At 45.9% G+C, this 18,474-nt stretch overlaps 1 protein-coding gene across 1 annotated transcript; it reads left to right on the top strand.

Annotated features, from left to right (window-relative positions):
• Positions 1 to 402: 402 nt before the first annotated feature.
• Positions 403 to 17,704, top strand: CENPM (centromere protein M). Its single transcript, XM_067559042.1, has 6 exons — positions 403 to 1,162; positions 1,977 to 2,056; positions 12,365 to 12,463; positions 13,665 to 13,744; positions 14,228 to 14,319; positions 16,198 to 17,704. Exons 1-6 carry the CDS (start codon positions 1,106 to 1,108, stop codon positions 16,321 to 16,323), a joined length of 534 nt encoding a protein of 177 aa, XP_067415143.1. The 5' UTR covers positions 403 to 1,105; the 3' UTR covers positions 16,324 to 17,704.
• Positions 17,705 to 18,474: the final 770 nt, after the last annotated feature.

The following is an 18,474-nucleotide window of genomic DNA, read 5'->3' as shown; positions in this document are numbered from 1 at the left end:
AAGCCTCACCTGCCCACTGACACGCATCAGCAGGTGCTGTGGTGAGAGCCAACTGGCTGAAGTGGGGAGCCAGGCCCAGCCTCATGGGGCAGAAGTCATTGCTGTGGGGTGAGGTGGGCCTGCTCTCCAGCCCCCCACCCTCTGGGGTGGAACCTGACCCCAACCTCCCCTAGCATCAGGTGCAGCCCCAGCCCACCAAAGCGTTTGCTTTCACGGTGGCCCTCTACTACCTTTATTGCTCACCCATGTCTGGCTATTGGGGGGAAGGTACACTTTACCGGGGCCCAGCCCAGGCTGCAACCCCCAGGGGCGTATGTGTGTGTGACAGGGGGCCCGTGTTACAAGTTTGCAGTGGGCCTGAAAAAATTACGCTTGGGCCCTGCCCAGGGGCAGGGAGACTCCTAAGGTAGGGCCAGAAACGTTCCTTACCCCTGCAGACCCACCCTGCGTCAGGGGACTGACGAGCACCGACCGAGCTGACAAGCTCCAGAGCGGGTCTGTGGCCCCAGCCTCCCACACCCGCTTGTCTCTCCCGCTCATGCGCGGCTGTAACTCTGGGAATCGGGCGCTTGGCGGCTACAGCGAGGCTGCCAGGAATGCCAGGGCTCAGGCAGGGGCCGGGCCGGCAGCACAAACACAACAGGCACGAGCGGCTAGGAGCCCCCCGCTCCGCCCGCGAGGCGGCACAGCGCAGCACGCGCCAGCCGGAACAGACTGACATAAGCTAACAGCACGCGCCGCGCGGACCTCGCACGGCACGCGGCGAGACAGACACTCTAGCTTCCTCCGGAATCATCAGGCGGCCAACGCAACGCAACGCACGCGCCGCAGCGCAGCTCGCATAACCTCACACGTTCTTTCTTCCCGTGGCCACCCAAGCCCGCGGAAGCGCATGCGCGGCAGTGAAAGTGCTGCTGTGGTGACGATCCCCGCATTTCCGCCCCGTCCCACGGTCTAGGTTCCGCCCCGTGCGCTACGTCATTGTTGTGCGTCCGTACCGACGACGCATGACGACGTCAAAGCGGCGGGCCGGCGGCGGCGGTTTGAAAAAATCCGTTCCTAGGACGGCAGTTGCGGAGCAGTGTTTGTGCCGCAGTTTGCAGTGATGTCGTTGGTGAGGCCTTTCGACAAACTCCCGACGCTAAACTCAGCCGCTATCTTGGTAGGTCCGCGAGGAATCCGCGCCTCCTCTCCTTCCCGCGGTATCCAAGAGCAGCCGCCACAGTTACCACCGCAGTCGCAATTCGTGTCCAATACGCGGCGAAGCCCGTGGCCCCGCCCCCAGAGCATTTGGCCCCCGCCCTGCTTCCTGATTGGTGGTGTGATTTTGAATATGCAAAAATATAGCCCCGCCTATCGGCAGGGTCCCCTGCTGATAGGCGGGGAAGCTTGTTTGTCCCACCTCTCAGAGCAACTGTGGGCAGGGTTCGTACCCTTGGCTTAGCAGGGTCAGGTCAGGTGAGGTGGTCTGGTCACTACCTGAACAGCTGGACTGGGATGAGGAGTCTGGGATCAGGTTGGGGGACTGAGCTACGCAGGCCCAGTGGGTGGTAGGCAGCCTGAGCCACAGCTTGACTAATAGGATGCAGGTACTGCTACTGAGAGCACCTCCCTGCTGAAGTGGCACTTGGACACCCTGGCCACTTCTGTTCTCTTTAACCCATGTCAGGTGTTACCCTACTGCCCAGGGCCTGTGAGCCCTGTACAGGTGGGCACATGTGCCTGGAATTTGATGGATGTTAGGCCCAAAGGGCAGGGCCAGGTGACAGCAATGTCTGTTCTACTCATGTGTGTGCTGTGCTGTTAACCAGCTGCCCTGTCCTGCCCCAGGGGTGGCTGATCACATGTGAACCGTCTTCCCCAAGCCCTGTAGTTCATAAGTGCCATGGGACCTCTCAAGGTGAAGGGTACTAGCTAGTGGCTTCTCTCCACGTTTTAGTTGTATCTCTTACAAGTTGTATTTCCTTCCTGAGCAGTTGGTGGGCACGGATGAAAGCCATCAGCAGCAGTTAGCAGAGGCGATTCTTAAGGAGAAAAAAAACTTCAAGATAAATATGTAAGTGATGGGGAAGGGTGGAACAAAATTCTTCCCAGTTCAGTTCTGAAATTATTCTTTTACCAAAGTTCCTGCGTGTCTTGTTTTCTGCTTGACTCCTCCTCAGTTTGAGATCTGGCCTGATAGGCTTGTGGAAGTAGTATTGGGTATGGCAGATGAAGTTAAAACTGAGGGGCTGCAGGAAATGGATAGTGATTTGATAGAGACTGCATCTATACTTATCAAATGCAGACCTAAAACTCACGCACTGGTGCATTTTCCACAGTGATAGCAAGGTAATTCAATGTAGTCCAAGTGCCTTCACTTCAAGTAAAGAATTTGTTTTTCACAGCCCCTAGTGCATAGATGTGGTTGTGCAACTGCAAGTTGCAACTTCTAGATGGTAATTAAATGTATGTAAAAGAGAAGTTCTTCAGGAACTAGCAGTACACACCTGATGAGAGGGGGAGAGTATTTGTTTCCATTTGTTTACTGTATGCATTAGTTAGTCCTCTGTGGAACGTCTATATTGTAGCTGGGAGCATGCCTCTTGGTATGGGCAGACAAACTGGCACTAGATCTGCTCGACCTAGTGTTACACTTATGAAATAAACAGCAGGATCTTATTCAGGGGACAAGGCAGTATGCTGCGTTTATTATGAATACAGAAAATATTTGAAAAAGCAATTGCCAAAAAACACACACACAGTTCTGCAGGAGGGATATAATTACCAACCTCTGTGTTGCTCAAGCTGAATCACTGGCCAGGTGACTCAGACATGAGGATGGAGCCAGGCTCTGTCGGTCGCGACACGATGCTCCTTGGGGTTTGCAAAATGAGCCCAAAGTCCAGGTTTCTTTACCCCATTTTTATACTTATCCATCCCCATTCAGATCTATAGATTTTGTCATGTCAGATAGTCTCCTTGTTTGATGTAATCGTCAATGACGTTTGATATCACAAGTGTGGCAGCTTTCCCATTATTCTTTCATTCCTGTTTTGCACTTTGTCTTGTTCGTGTCCTTGGGTGTTAACTCCCCTGTTTTCCAGGGTTATCTTGATCTTTGGCCATCTGGGTTGTAAAAGTTCTTTAAACAAAAGCATCTTCTCTCCCTGCTGCCCTTGGAGGCTGAGAAACATTACCTCAGCAATTACTTCCTCGCCGTCTTATCTCAGCAGACTCAAACTGCATTCACTCCTCATTCATACTTACTAAAATCATTACATTCTTATCCCATTACATTGACACATTATCTTATACTTACTTACTAACATAATAAAATCCTTATACCTCCACCCATTTTACTAAAAGGATATAAAAGAAATCTTATTTACCCTCTCATTGCCCCATGATTTACACATCAACCACATTCCTGATACACGATGGGCACTTTACTTCGCTTGTAAATTATCACAATTAGATTTCAGGATGTTCCCAAACATTCATACATAAATCTTCACAAACGGGGCCCCAATGTGTCATAAATGTTAAATCACAAAATGTTTAGGCAGGATGTTCCCAATCATATGTTCAAGCAGTCAATTATCATAGTGGAGCCTGGGGTGGCATGAACAAACAATCAATGTGTCCTGAACATCCTTATCTATAAAACACACTACTTTTCTTTCTCAAAGTAAAAATTAACCCTTGTGTTTCAGATACATGGCTCAGGCCTACATTACATAGCTCAGGCCAACACTAGCACTCTAAAAAAGCAGTGTGGCTGCTGCTACCTGAGTCTGAGCTCGGGTGGCTAGCCCAAGCCACAACCTGTGCTGCAACATCTACGCTATTTTAGTGCACTAGCACGAGTCTGTCTGCCTTCACTGCTCCCAGCTGCAGTGTAGACATACCCGATAGGTAGCACAGATGCTTGGAAATCAGTGCTGGGTGCAGTATAAGCATCTAAATATAATTTTTTTCTGTATGGTTCTTCCATCCAAAAATGGGGAATCAGGCAAGTGGACTACTTGAAACCACTTTAAACTGAGTAGATTTCAAGTTTCTTTGTAAGATGTCAACTAGCTGTGACTTTTATGTGTATGTTATTACTCCTCAAGTTATTGGTATGCATTTGGAATTTTAACTCCAGCTACATGATAATTTTTGTCTGGGAATTCACCTAGTTGCTAATGTAATGACTTTGGCAATTATATCTGCAAGAGCAAATGCATTAACTCAGATTTTTGGGAGGAATGTATGTTCTTCAAGTGCTTGCTCATGTTGATTCCAAGTAGTTGTGTGCCTGCTGCACGCACAGTCACCGGAAGGCTTTTCCCTTAGTGGTATTGGTAGGGTTGGCTGTGGAGCCCGCTGGAGTTGTACCTTCATGGCGCCATATATAGAGCCCTGCCAACCCCCCACCCCTTCAATTCCTTCTTACCACCCATGATGGTTGCTGGAACATTAATCTTCTCTTGCTCTGCAAGCGTTTTCCTAGTGGTTGTTTGAACTGATACCTGTAAATAGTCAAATAGTTGAGTTAGTTTGTAGTTATAGTTAGTTTAATTACTTAGGACCTCGCTTATTGGGGTCACTTCCCTTTCCCTGGGGCCATGGCATGCCCTGTTCCTCCAGCTTTAAACCATGCAGGGCTTGTAAAAAGCCCATGCCCAGGAGCGATCCCCATACCACTTGTCTAAAGTGTCTTGGGAAGACTATCAGAGGGATCACAGTAAGATTTGCAAGGGATTCTGCCCTTGGACAAAGATGAAGAGGAGTCCGAGATTGAAATTCATCCTAATGGAGGCTGCTATCAGAACACACTCCGTGCCGAGCCTGGCTGAGCTGACACTTTGTACATTGGCTTTGGTGTACATTTGGCTTTTTTCCGTCATAGAGATAGTGCTGAGGAAGGACTCTGCATCTAGACACCCCCAGCACTGTCGCAGATCACCAGCACTGAGAGACACCTCATGGACGTGTATTGGAGACAGCTTTCTCCACCTTCTGAAATAAAAAATTATTAGGGGAGAGGCTGTTCTAGATTTTGACAAACAGGGAGGAACTTGTTGAGAATTTGAAAGTGGAAGGCAGCTTGGGTGAAAGCGATCATGAACTAATTGAGTTCATGATTCTAAGGAATGATAGGAGGGAGAACAGCAAAATAAAGACAATGGATTTCAAGAAGGCAGACTTTAGCAAACTCAGGGAGTTGGTAGGTAAGATCCCATGGGAAGCAAGGCTAAGAGAAAAAACAACTGAAGATAGTTGGCAGTTTTTCAAAAAGACATTATTAAGGGCACAAGAGCAAACTATCCCATTGCATAAGAAAGATAGGAATTATGGCAAGAGACCACCCTGGCTTAACCAGGAGATCTTAAGTGATCTAAAAGTCAAAAAAACAGTCCTACAAAAAGTGGAAACTAGGTCAAATTACAAAGGATGAATATAAACAAATAACACAAATATGCAGGGACATAATTAGAAAGGCCAAGGCACAAAACAAGATTAAACTAGCTAGAGACATAAAGGGTAACAAGAAAACATTCTACAAATACATTAGAAGCAAGAGGAAGACCAAGGACAGGGCAGACCCGTTACTCAATGAGGGGGAGAAAAACAATAACAGAAAATGCAGAAATGGCAGGGGTGCTAAATGACTTCTTTGTTTTGGTTTTCACCAAGAAGGTTGGTGGCAATTGGATGTCTAACATAGTGAATGCCAGTGAAAACGAGGCAGGATCAGAAGCTAAAAATAGGGAAAGAACAAGTTAAAAATTACTTAGACAAACTAGATGTCTTCAAGTCATCAGGGCCTGATTAAATGCATCCTAGAATACTCAAGGAGCTGACTCAGGAGATATCTGAGCCATTAGCGATTATCTTTGAAAAGTCTTAGAAGACAGGAGAGATTCCAGAAGACTGGAAAAGGGCAAATATAGTGCCCGTCTTCAGAAAGGGAAATAAGGACATCCCGGGGAATTACAGACCAGTCAGCTTAACTTCTGTACCCGGAAAGATAAATGGAGCAAATAATTAAGCAATCAATTTGCAAACATCTAGAAGATAATAAGATAATAAGTAACAGTCAGCATGGATTTATCAAGAACAAATCATGTCAGACCAACCTAATAGCTTTCTTTGACAGGGTAACAAGCTTTGTGGATGGCGGGGAGGTGGTAGATGTGGTATATTTTGACTTTAGTAAGGCTTTTCATACTGTCCCGCATGACCTTCTGTTAAACAAACTAGGGAAATACAACCTAGATCAAGCTACTATAGGGTGGGTGCAAAACTGGCTGGAAAACCATTCCCAGAGAGTAGTTATCAATAGTTCACAGTCATGCTGGAAGGGCCTAACAAGTGAGGTTCTGCGTATCAGTTCTGGTTCCAGTTCTGTTCAATATTTCCAGCAATGATTTAGATAATGGCATAGAGAGCACACTTATTAAGTTTGCGGACGATAAAGCTGGGAGGGGTTGCAAGTGCTTTGAAGGATAGGATTATAATTCAGAATGATCTGGACAAACTGGAGAATTGGTCTGAGGTAAATAGGATGAAATAGGATGAAATTCAATAAGGACAAATGCAAAGTACTCCACTTAGGAAGGAATAATCAGTTTCATATCTACAAAATGGGAAATGACTGCTTAGGAAGGAGTACTGCGGAAAGGGATCTGAGTGTTATAGTGGATCACAAACTAAATATGAGTCAACAGTGTAATGCTGTTGCAAAAAAAGCAAACATGATTCTGGGATGTATTAGCAGGAGTTTTGTAAGTAAAACACGAGTAATAATTCTTCCACTCTATTCCGCGCTGATTAGGCCTCAACTGGAGTATTGTGTCCAGTTTTGGTGCCACATTTCAGGAAAGATGTGGACAGATTTGGAGAAAGTCTAGAGAAGAGCAACAAAAATGATTAAAGGTCTAGAAAGCATGACCTATGAGGCAAGACTGAAAGAACTGGGTTTGTTTAACCTAGAGAAGAGAAGACTGAGAGGGGACATAACAGCTTTCAAGTACATAAAAGATTGTTACAAGGAGGAGGGAGAAAAAATGTTCTTCTTAATATCTGAGGGCAGGACAAAAGCAATGGACTTAAACTGCAGCAAGGGAAGTTTAGGTTGGACATTAGGAAAAGCTTCCTAACTGTCAGGGTGGTTAATCACTGGAATAAATCGCCTAAGGAGGTTGTGGAATCTCCATCATTGGAGATTTTTAAGAGCAGGTTAGACAAACACCTGTCAGGGCTGGTCTAGATATTACTTAGTCCTGCCATGAGTGCAGGGGACTGGACTAGATGACCTCTTGACGTCCCTTCCAGCCCTATGATTCTATGACATAGCACCACTCGCAATCCCCTGTACCATGTAAGAAGAGGAGGAAGACAGTCGGATGCTCACTGATGCCAAAAACAACAGGATGTAAGGGCTCGACCAGTTTTGGGCCACTCAAGTGCCATACCCTCAACTGCGGTGCTGTTGACTCTGATCCCAGGAAAAGGGTCCGTCGCTGTCCCCTCCCAGGCGCAAGCATGCTCCTGTCACTAGACCACCAGTGCTAAAAAAGCACCTGGTACTGTTCAGGTGAAAGACAGCTATGATGCTACAGTTACCATCTCCCGGCAGCGCTCTCTGGCACCATCAGGAGCCCCACCGCCCTGGTCCCTGCGAAGCGGGTTGTTGGGCTCTGACTCCAAAGTGGAGTCCTACTCCTCTAAAAGATGCCAGCACTAGTCAGAGAGGCAGAACCAGAGGATTGAGACTGACCAACCCCATGCCTTGGCTGACGCAGTGGCAAATGCCAACTCAGTGGCCCTTTTGGTCTCCTTGGACATTCTACGTTGGAGACATTCCATTTTGGAGATAGCAATCGGCCCAAATGCAATCACTCGCCTCTGGGAGTAGACATCCCCCACCTCAATCAGGTGACATGCTACCGCATGGTACTGGAATCAGCACCAAATACAATGCTGAGCCCAGCACTGAGTACGAGTCAACCTTGGCACTGAGTTTGAGGAACCGGCGCTGTGGGACCCTCTGGGAGCAGAAGGTCAAAAGACTGCCTCGGTCAGAGCGTTATCTTTGCTACTGCTTCATCTGGGGATGGGGTCCTCAGCGGCACCGATTGCAGATGACAGGAGGGCTCATCAGGAGCTCTTGAGGAGGGTGGCACAGAATTTGGTGCTCCAGATTGAGGAGGTCTCTGACAAGACCCTATGGTAGTTATTTTAGCCCCTGTGGGTCCATCTAAGGTAGCACTGCCACTAATAAAGGCCATTTGTGACACAGTGAAGTCACTATGGTAGACTTCTGCTTCTCTGCCTCCAACTGCAAAGAGAGTAGAGAGAAAATATTTTGTAGCCTCCGAGGACCACGATTATCTGTATGCTCATCCCCCACCAGGATCGCTCATAGTTGCAACAGCCAATGAGCGTGAGAAGCAAGGTCTTCTACACCTTTTTGGTAGAAAGATGTATTCTACTGGGGAGCGCCAACTCCGTATCACAAACCAGCAGGTGGATTTGAGCAGATACACTTTTAACTCTTGGGGGGTCTATGTCAAAGTTCTCAGAACCCATGCCATCAGACTCCAGAGTGGAGTTCACGGTTCTAGTAGAGGAAGGCAAGGTGGCTGCAAAGGCCTCGCTTCAGGCAGCGCTAGACATGGTGGATGCCACACCTCACACCATGTCATCGGCGGTAGTGATATGTTGGAGCTCGTGGCTACAAGGCTCAGGGCTACCACACGAGGGCCAACAGACTATCCAGGACCTTCCTTTCGAAGGTCTGGCTCTGTTCTCTGAGCAGACAGACTCAGAACTTAGACTCAGAACAGCCTTAAGGACTCTTGGGCTACTTTGAAGTCCTTAAGCCTCCACACTCCAGCGCCACAGAGGAGGCATTTCAAACTTCAACCCCTACCTCAGTTCTATCAATCCCAACTCAGACAGGAGTATAACTAAGAGGGGCAGGAATTACAAGAGGAGATCCTCTCAGCCTTCTACCAGCCAAGGCCCTGGACCGGCGAGCCAATCCTTCAGTTCCAAACAGAACTTTTGAGGGTGTGCATGAGGGTGGTGTACTAATTCAGGAGTTGGATCCTTCACCCCTATTCCTTTGGGACTGGTTATCCCACTTCTACCATGCATATGCCCAGATCGCGTTGGATCGCTGGATGTTATGCATGGTAAAACTGGGATACTCCCTTCAGTTCCACCCCCATCCCTTCTACCCCTCAGCCCTCCCCATCCCTCTTCACGGACCCTTCTCACAAGCAGTTCTAATCCAAGAAGTGCAGATGCTCCTAAAGATAGGAGCAGTGGAGGAGTTGTTTATAAATTTTAACTGGAAAAGGCTACCGTCTCTCCATAATAAATAAATTAATTAAAATACTTTACCTCCTAACTTATAGTACTTTGCAGGATAGTCAAGTGCTATTGAAGTAGAGTCTGATGTAGCGTGCAAAGCATTATTTACTGACATTGGCAACCCTACATGTGTGTAGGACAAGGAAGTACTGCATTCAACTGTAGTTATATTTTAGTGGCCTAAAAGTTCTCCTGTAATTACTGTAATGGAAAGATAATCTCTCTCTCTAAATAAAAATAAGAGATGACTGAGGGGGGAATATGATAGAGGTGTATAAAATCATGACTGGTGTGGAGAAAGTACATAAGGAAGTGTTATTTACTCATTCTCATAGCACAGGAACTAGGGGGTCACCAAATGAAATTAATAGGCAGCAGGTTTAAAACGAACAAAACGAAGTATTTCTTCACACAACACAGTCAACCTATGGAATGCCCTGCCAGAGGATATTGTGAAGGCCAAGACTAAAACGGCATTCAAAAAAGAGCTAGATAAGTTCATGGAGTATAGGTCCATCAGTGGCTATTAGCCAGATGGGCAGGGATTGCTGTTTGCCAGAGCTGGGAATGGGTGATGGGATGGATCACTTGATGATTACCTGTTCTATTCATTCCCTCTGAAGCACCTGGCATTGGCCATTGTCAGAAGACAGGATACTGGGCTAGATGGACCATTGGTCTGACCCAGTATGGCCATTCTTATGTTCTTACTGTTCCACCATTAGGTGGTGCTTTGTGTAAAATACAGTAGAACCTCAGAGTTACAACCACTAGAGTTACAAACTGACTGGTCAACCACACACCTCCTTTGGAAGTACACAATCAGGCAGCAGCAGAGACCAAAAAAAAAAAGAAAGCACAGTACTGTGTTAAATGTAAGCTACTAAAAATAAAGATTTGAGAAGATAAGGAAACTGTTCCTGTGCTTGTTTCATTTAAATTAAGATGGCTAAAGGCAGCATTTTTCTTCTGCATAGTAAAGTTTCAAAGCTGAATTAAGTCACTGCTCAGTTGTAAACTTTTGAAAGAACAACCATAATGTTTTGTTCAGAGTTAAGAACATTTTAGAGTTACGAACAACCTCCATTCCCGAGGTGTTAGCAAATCTGGGGTTCTACTGCACCTTCTTTAAACTAACCTCAGTCATACCTGACAGAGCATTAAAGGATCTTATGATGAACACATCTGGTGTGTATTTTGCTCAGAAGTAAGCTCTGTAGCCAGTCCATATCTGGTACGACCAGGACAATTACTAGATTTGAAGCTGATCAAGGAGACCATGGCTAATACCCTTCTTCTGACAAAAAAGGAAAAACAAAAAAATCAGCCCTGGTGTTATTAATGACCGTGAGCTGTTGGGACTTCTGTTCTACATCTCATCTGAAAGATGGATCTCTAACAGCACTCAGCTCCTAACACCTTTTTTAGGGAAGAGTGCGACCTAAGTCTTGTTTGCAGTAGGAAAAAAATAAATGTTTTTCTCCACCAATGATGGCAGCTGTAGTGTAGATGATGCTCAATTATTTTTACCACTGTATCAGCTAACCTGACCACCTCTGATCCAGAAAAGGAGAGGTGATGTCATGTTAAAATACTATCACTTTGTATGACAGACTGAGGGAATTTTCTTACGTTCTTAATGGTTTGTGTGAAAAGGGTGTGTGACTCGATTTCCCTGTGTGTTGCTTATATAACAAAGTGGTGGGAGAAGGTGTCTGTTGTTTCAGAGGACCAGGCATGACCTTGTCTATCAGGCTGAACCCCAGGCAATGGGCTGGACACTGTGGAACTTAGCAACCAGAGACCCAGAGGCTGCCCCTTCTTGGAAACCAGCCAATTCTGACCAGTGGGAGGACGAAGGAGCTGAGGAGAGAGGGCCTCTGTGATCTGGAAGGCAGCCACAGCTGGTTCTGGCCAGTGGGAGCGTGAAGGACAGAGAGAGGGGGCCCAAGTGCTCTGTTTACCTAGGAAAGAAGGAGGATGAAGGAGAGGCTTTTGGGGGGAGGTAATAAAAGGGTGGTCGGTTAGAAGGAGGGGTCTCCTGGACTGGGGACAAAGAGCAGCCCAGTAGGACTGGGACAGGCCTAGTTGGACTGTGCTGAGACTTTCCAGGCTTCGAGGCCCTGAGAACTTCCTGTGCTGTGTTCAGAGGTTCAATAATCCCTTCTGTTTTACTCTGGCTGAGAGTCACTGCAGCCTAGAGATCATGATTGCATTGTTCCCTCTGGATGTGGTAGCCCTGGGGGTCCAGAGTGAGTGGACCCATGGCGAGAGACAGGCGTGCTGAAGGCTGAGAGGTGCATTTCCAGGAGGCGAAGGGCTTAGGGCTTAACCCCAAGAGAGAGAGTGACGGCCAAGAAAGGCCATTACACTGAAGGGGGTCCCTCCCAGGGACTATATGGAGCCAAGAGAGTACGGGTCCTATGAGTCTGAGACACTGTGGAAGTGCATTGGTGGTGAATTAGTGGTTCAGATGTTGCGAGCACAACACTTGTCTATGGTGGCACCTGTGTACTCTGGGTGCTCAGGAAAGTGGATTCTACCCTCCAAAGTATGTGACTAACCTATCCGGACTTCAGGTGAATATAGGAATGCATCAGAACCTTCTTAATCAGCACATACTGACTGAAACATAAAATGCACATATGAAACATTGGGACCAATTGTCAGAGGTTTATAATAGACTGAAATGTTTTTAAACATAAAATAATCACAGAACGAATCCTTGGAGAAAACTATTTTCATATGAAATGGCCTTATTAAGGAGCTTGAAGGGAACAAAATGTATGCTACCAAATGTCAATTGTGACTGTTAATTACTGTGTATAAGGCTTATGGAGGACACCAGAAGTGCCATTTAACTAGGCAATGAGTCACATCAACTGATTACAGCCATTAAAATGGATGGCACTAAATCTGCTCCTGCTAAGCATTCTAAGGAGGTGGCTGGCAAAGTGGATTCTGCTTTGCCAATTCATGCAGGTTTAACCAAACTTAAAATTTTGTCTTTCAGCCACCTTGCGACCTCCCTCCCTTTACCTGCAGAGAGAGATCATATCCGGCCGCGAATTGACCTGATTGTCTTTATGATTAACATACAAAGCAAATACAGGTAAATGCAGAAGTTGTTGTAATAGAGGAGGGAGAACTTGAGGAAGGAGTTAGTTGTTAGTTTAGCCTGGGGTAGACTGAGCCAGCAGCAGCACCTGCATCAGGGTGCCGGTTAGAAGCCTACAGAGCCATTAATTTTCAAACACTGAACTTGCTTGATTAGTAATTCATCCAGCTGTTATCTTGCCTATGGCAATGGATAACTAATGTTAAACCTGCTTTCTTATAACATACCTAATTGTGCCATACTGTACCATAGCAAGGAGGGTGGAATTTCTTCATGATCCAGTTAGTAATCGGCTTATGCAGAGTCAGGTGAACTGAAATCTGGAAATATACTATCTTTAAAATGGAAACAATGTCCAGGTTGGTGGTGGGTGTTGCAGTATTCTGATAGCTGGCCTATCCTAGGCAGTCTTAATTAACAGTCAGACATGAGTCAGCGGTGTGTGCAGGTACCTTTTATGTTGGCATTGCTAGCCAGGTCCCTCTTTGGGATTGGAGCGCTGTCAATCAGCAGGACTAACATGGTCTTAGGTAGAAACTAATCTTTGCATAATTTACCCCTTGTCCTCTTAGCTCTACTACTGCACCTCAGTGTTGATACAAAGAGAAATCCAATCATGTTTGTATTTTTATAATGAGGCTAAAACCTCATTGTGGGAAAGGTAAGAGTTTTGCCAAAGCAACTTCATGTGTGACCTTTGATCCTGGATTCGAACAGATCTTCAAAAGTAACAGGTCACATTGGATGTCTGTCTGGATGAAAGGCACTTTAAAATACAAGGACTGGGATTTTCAAAGAAGACTAAAGGAGTTATATGTCCAGTGGGATTTGGATGCCTAATTTCTTTAGGCTCCTTTAAAAATCTTCACCAACATATTCGTTCGTTTGAACAGTTTCCTCTTCCTCTTCTGTTTTGTTCTCCTTGCTGTCTGTTTTATGGCTTCTTTAGCACCCATCATTAGTATCTAAGCACAAAGGGGAGAGACTTTCAAAGGCATAAATGGCAGTTACATCGGACTCCTTTTGATTTTTAGTAGGAGGTGGATGTCCATCTGTCATTTATGCCTTTGAAAGTCACTCCTTTTGTGCTGCTCTGGCTTCCTGGTGAGTTGGTGACAGTACTAACACTAGCCTGACCTCTGGTTTAGCTGGATTATATGATGTGCTTCACCCCCGCCCCCTCTTTTTCCATCAGTTTTAAGAATGTTGAAGCTTCACTATCACACATGGATGCCAACTTCTTCCTTGGGAAAGTGTGCTTCCTCATCACAGGTGGTATGTATGGCCAAGTATCCAGTTTCTTTCTGTCTCCTCATCCTTCCAGTGTTTCATCACTTCTCATTCCACTCCTTAAAACAACTGAAATGGCTTCATGTTAAACAAAACAAGCCAATAGTTTGTGGCAGAAGCTTTTCTTTAAATGTAGCTGAATCTCATCTGTTTTCTATAGCTCAGACCATGTGTCTGTCATCACTTGGTCCTTCCCTTCAGTTCCTCCAATCAGATGACTCTCTTTTCTGCCCTTGCCCCTGTGGATATGAATCACAAGATTGATTCCCTTTGACTTTTATTAATGGTCGTCTCAATGCCATTCTGTCTGAATGAGCTTCGCTATGACGAGGACTATGCTGTATGCTAGATTTGGATCATTTGTGAAACTAAAAATTCCTCAGTACTCTTCTCCACTGGGGATGGGCTGTGAGGTTTGGACTATTGCAAAACTCTTCTTAACGCCTTTCTGTTTTGTCTCTGGTGAAGTTGGTAGGGTGAATCACTGCAGCGTAGAGATGAATGCTGTCCGGAAAATGGGAAACCTCCACTGCAGCCCTATCATATTCTGTGAACTGGATGTAAGGATGCTTAATTTTGTGACTGAGGGTGGGTGGGAGATGAGGATCAGCAAATTTTCCTACTCACTAACAATATCTGGTAGGTCAGCAATAAGTCACAATGAGCTGTGCAGTTAAACCTAATACCAGTATATACTGCTTGTGTGTTTTGATGTCAGATACCAAATCCTTGTGTCTACTGGAGAAGTGCAGATAGTAGAGTCAGTGCGCTTCTAGAAACTTGTTCTTGCTTTTCAAGTTAAATAATCTCTCTTTAGATTGTTGTAGCACAGGAAGACACACGGGGGCATACCAAGCAGAGGTGGGGAGCCAGGCCCCCGGGCACTGGCCTGCGCAGGAGTGCAGGCCGGCCCTTCACAATGTGCAGGAGGTGGGGGACACAGGAGGCTCTGAGGGGCGCTCTCAGCGGCTCCTTCCCCTTCCCCTGCATGCATCATGAAGGGCCAACCTGTCACTCCCCTCCACGCTGGGGGGAAGTGAGGCTGCCCTGTCCAAGTCAGCACCGGGCTGCGGGGCTGGAGCAGCGGGTAAGTGCAGGGGAGGCACACTGGGCTGGCCATTCGTGGGGGGGTGCGCAGGAGGCTCTGAAGGGCACAGATGTAGATGTAAATGTAGACTTGGCCCCTGGGCACCAGAGACCCTCAGTACGCCACTGAAGACACTCCCTGCCCTATACAGCTGACCAGCTAAACTGACACAGGATTGGAGGAAAGTGAATAAGGAAGGGTTATTTATTCCTTCACATAACACAAGAACCAGGGGTCACCTAATGAAATTAATAGGCAGTAGGTTTAAAACAAACAAAAGAAGTACTTCTACACACACCACACAGTCAACCTGTGGAACTCATTGCTGGGCCTGTTATGAAGGCCAAAACAATAACGGGGTTCAAAAAAGAAGTTCATGCAGGATAGGTCCTATCAATGGCTTATTAGCTAGGGATGCAGCCCCATGTTCTGGGTGTACCTAGCCTTTGACTGCCAGAAGTAGGGAATGGATGACAGGGATCACTCGATAATTGCTCTGTTCTGTTCATTCTCTGTGGAGCATCTGGCATTGACTGCTTTTGGAAGACAGGATATTGGGCTAAATGGTCCATTGATCTGACCCACTATGGCCATTCTTATGTAAAGGGATAAGCAAAGTGATCAGGGTGATCAGAAGCCCATATCTTGATAGCTGCACAGTTGATTGTAACTAGCTGACTTTTTTTTCCCCCGTGTGGACTTCCCCCTCTGATATATGCAGCCCCAGTACACTAGTTCCCTGAAACACTCTGACCCTATGCTTTGAGCCATGAGCTGCCATCCCCATGTGTTATGTGATTGCTCTCCAGAGTGCACACCCAAAACACTTCCTGTTTCCCAGACTCTAGAGTAAAGTACAGCCATTCCTAGAGGGGCACTTATTTCATCCCTGCAGTCTGATGTGTGTACTCTGGGGTTTTTATCAGCTGTTGCTGTTTGAAGGGCTGGAGAGTTTGCATTATTGAAATGGTGTCTTTCTCCTTTGCACATAGTCAGTCATCCTGAATCTAGTGAATGTCTCCCCTACCTTCACTCAGTAGATCAACCTTGTAGCTCTGCCACCCCTTTTCACTCCTTCTCTCCTCCCACTTCCTCTAATCCATTACCAGTGTGTTTGGGTCCACAGTACTTCTTTTAAAGAGGCTTTCAACCTTTGTGACTCTGCCCCCTCCTCCCCACTGGCCCTAGACAAATAGGTGGGCAGGTTTGGGAACCTCCATGTCTAGTTGATCTGGGTCTCACTTAACTTTGGTTCCTGATTACATTTCAGCACCAACTAGATTTTTCTTTTCCATCGCTTTATTTTTAAATAACTTGTTTGTTTTTTGTTTCTTTCTCCCTCTGCTTCCAGTCTGAAGGAATTAGACTTGCCACAGCTCAGCGGCTGCTCCGGATGTTGCAGATTTGTGCTGGGCATGTGCCAGGAGTTTCTGCCCTGTTCTTCAGTTCTTTGATGAAAAGCTCCATTGATGAGTAACCTTGATATAAACTCATTGGCATTCTTTCTGTCCATACCCTTTGGTGCTGTTTCAAGCTGCAGAAATAGATTGCGAAACAGGAATCCTGTTGGGAAACTTTTTCTGTTGATTTATCATGAGGCCAGCTCACTCAGTGCTGTTCTTTCTTGTAAAGGTAACAAAAGCAAGGGCTTGGTTCCTGTTCTGTGGGTGGTGGCTGGAGGTATACTAGTGAATCTAGATCCCAGTTTGAATCAACCCAGTTTGTTAGTGACCAAGAGCTGTGTAACATTCTGAGAGCTGTATGGGAACGGGGAGAAGGGCATAGTCCTTAGGTTCATGTGTATCATGAGGGGTAGATGTATTTCAGAGACACAACAGTCATGGAGAGAAGTACCAGAAGGCTGATGCCTGCTTTCTGCCTAATACCAATGCATTCAGATTGAAATAGGGCACTCTTCACTAATACAGAAAATTCACTTACCATCTCCCACCCAACCCCCCAAAAAAAAGAACTTGAAGGAAGCAAGTTTAGTAGCCACCATACACACAGCAGCTGGTAGTAATAAACCAGCTTTGGGGGTATGCAAAGAAAGATTGGCCTAGCCTTTCTAATCCCCAAATATCTAACCAAAGAGGGAAGAGGGGGTTAAAGGAGACAGCCCAGCAATTTGGCTTCTTTCCTTTCTTTGAGTGAATGGTCATCTTTTGTTATACAGCTCCAGCAAACAGTGCCTCATGGGTAAACACCCCCTCCCTCCTGTCTGACTCAGGAGTCTGACAGTCACATTAATGCTGTGCCACTGCAAGTCAAAAAGTTTCCATCAGTCAGAAAGAATACCCAGAGCATCAGAGGAGGTGGGGGGAGTGTTGATAGCACAGGTGTGTGTGTATGGGGGCACAGATTTGCTCAGCGGGGTGGTAAAAGTGTGGCTATTAAACAGAACAGTGCAGAAGTCACTCTTTAAATGCAGTTTTGCTATTAGTATTGGTTCTAAAAGTGAAGGTCCACAAAATGGTTCCTCTCTAACTAAGGTTGATTTCCAAGAGCCTAACTTTCAGAATTGCTGAATGCCTGCAGTTTCCATTGGACCTCTGAACATCAGGCCCTTAATCTGCATTCCTCCAGCTTCCTTTGAGCTTGCACCATCTCTGCTTGCTTTCTTCTTGGCTGGAAAGATGTAATGTGGCTAACCTAACCTGGCTATAAACATGCTACATAATGTGTGTGTTTCTTACAGGTTGGACATGCTTATAAACTTGCAATGTGTACATAAACCACCAAGTCAGATAATACTTTGTCAAGACACAAATCACAGTAATTCCTGATGTATTCCCAATACAATCTGATACCATGTGCTGGAATATAAAGTTAATAAAATGTATAATATCTAAAAACAAGTACAGATCCACTCTGCTCTCTGGTAATGTTCACTGATACTGTGTGGGTGTGCTAGGAAAACTCTGTAGCTATTTTTCATCATTGATGTAACTACACTGGTGCTACCAACAGTGTAAAATGGGTGCGGGAGTTCTTACTGGCATATTTAGCTTCTGTTGTAATAACTTGAGATGGGTTGCAATTACTACTTTAATTCACAAGATGGTGCTAAGACCTCTCCAGTGAAACAAACTCCCTATGCTAGTACACTGGGCTGAATAGTCTTCCTGAACACGTGGTTTAGACACTTCCATAAGTGCTGGAACTGCGGGTACTGCTGCACCTTCTGTCTTGGAGCGGTTTCCATCATATAGAGGGTTTACAGTTTGGTTCAATGGCTCTTAGCTCCTCCACTATACAAATTGTTCCAGCCCCCCTGGACAGTTCCGTACTGAACAGGAAATAAATCTTTTTCTAGAACGAAAAAGCTCTTAAAAGAAGTTCCTTAAAATTAAACCTGCGGGGAAGAGGGGGTGATCCCACATACACTGAACTAATGTTCCTGCCTTCAGAGCCATACCCCTAAGTGCTATGCTTTCCCCTTAGCTTGCAGGAAAAAGTAACAGTAGCAATTTAGGTTTAATTAGCTCTGCATTTTGGCAGTCATCACAGAAAGAACTCCAGGAGACACAGGGACTGAGCCAACGCCCAGAGGGTGCACAAATCCCATCTACAAGCCTGTTGTCAGTGTGACAGGGGGGAGGGAGACAGAGATGACTCCAGCAGTGAG

The sequence above is a fragment of the Emydura macquarii genome, unplaced genomic scaffold (genome assembly GCF_026122565.2).
Source record: "Emydura macquarii macquarii isolate MOO-44397 ecotype Brisbane River unplaced genomic scaffold, CSIRO-AGI_Emac_v2 contig_2205, whole genome shotgun sequence".
NCBI lineage: Eukaryota > Metazoa > Chordata > Testudines > Chelidae > Emydura > Emydura macquarii.
Note: the sequence above shows the minus strand (reverse complement) of the source record. Positions and strands in the feature narration are given on the sequence as shown.

Coding starts and splice junctions, on each gene's coding strand:
- CENPM (XM_067559042.1), top strand. CDS start 1,106: ATGTCGTTGGTGAGGCCTTTCGACAAACTCCCGACGCTAAACTCAGCC. Junction 2,057..12,364: donor AAAAACTTCAAGATAAATAT/GTAAGTGATGGG, acceptor TTTGTCTTTCAG/CCACCTTGCGACCTCCCTCC. Junction 12,464..13,664: donor AACATACAAAGCAAATACAG/GTAAATGCAGAA, acceptor TTTTTCCATCAG/TTTTAAGAATGTTGAAGCTT.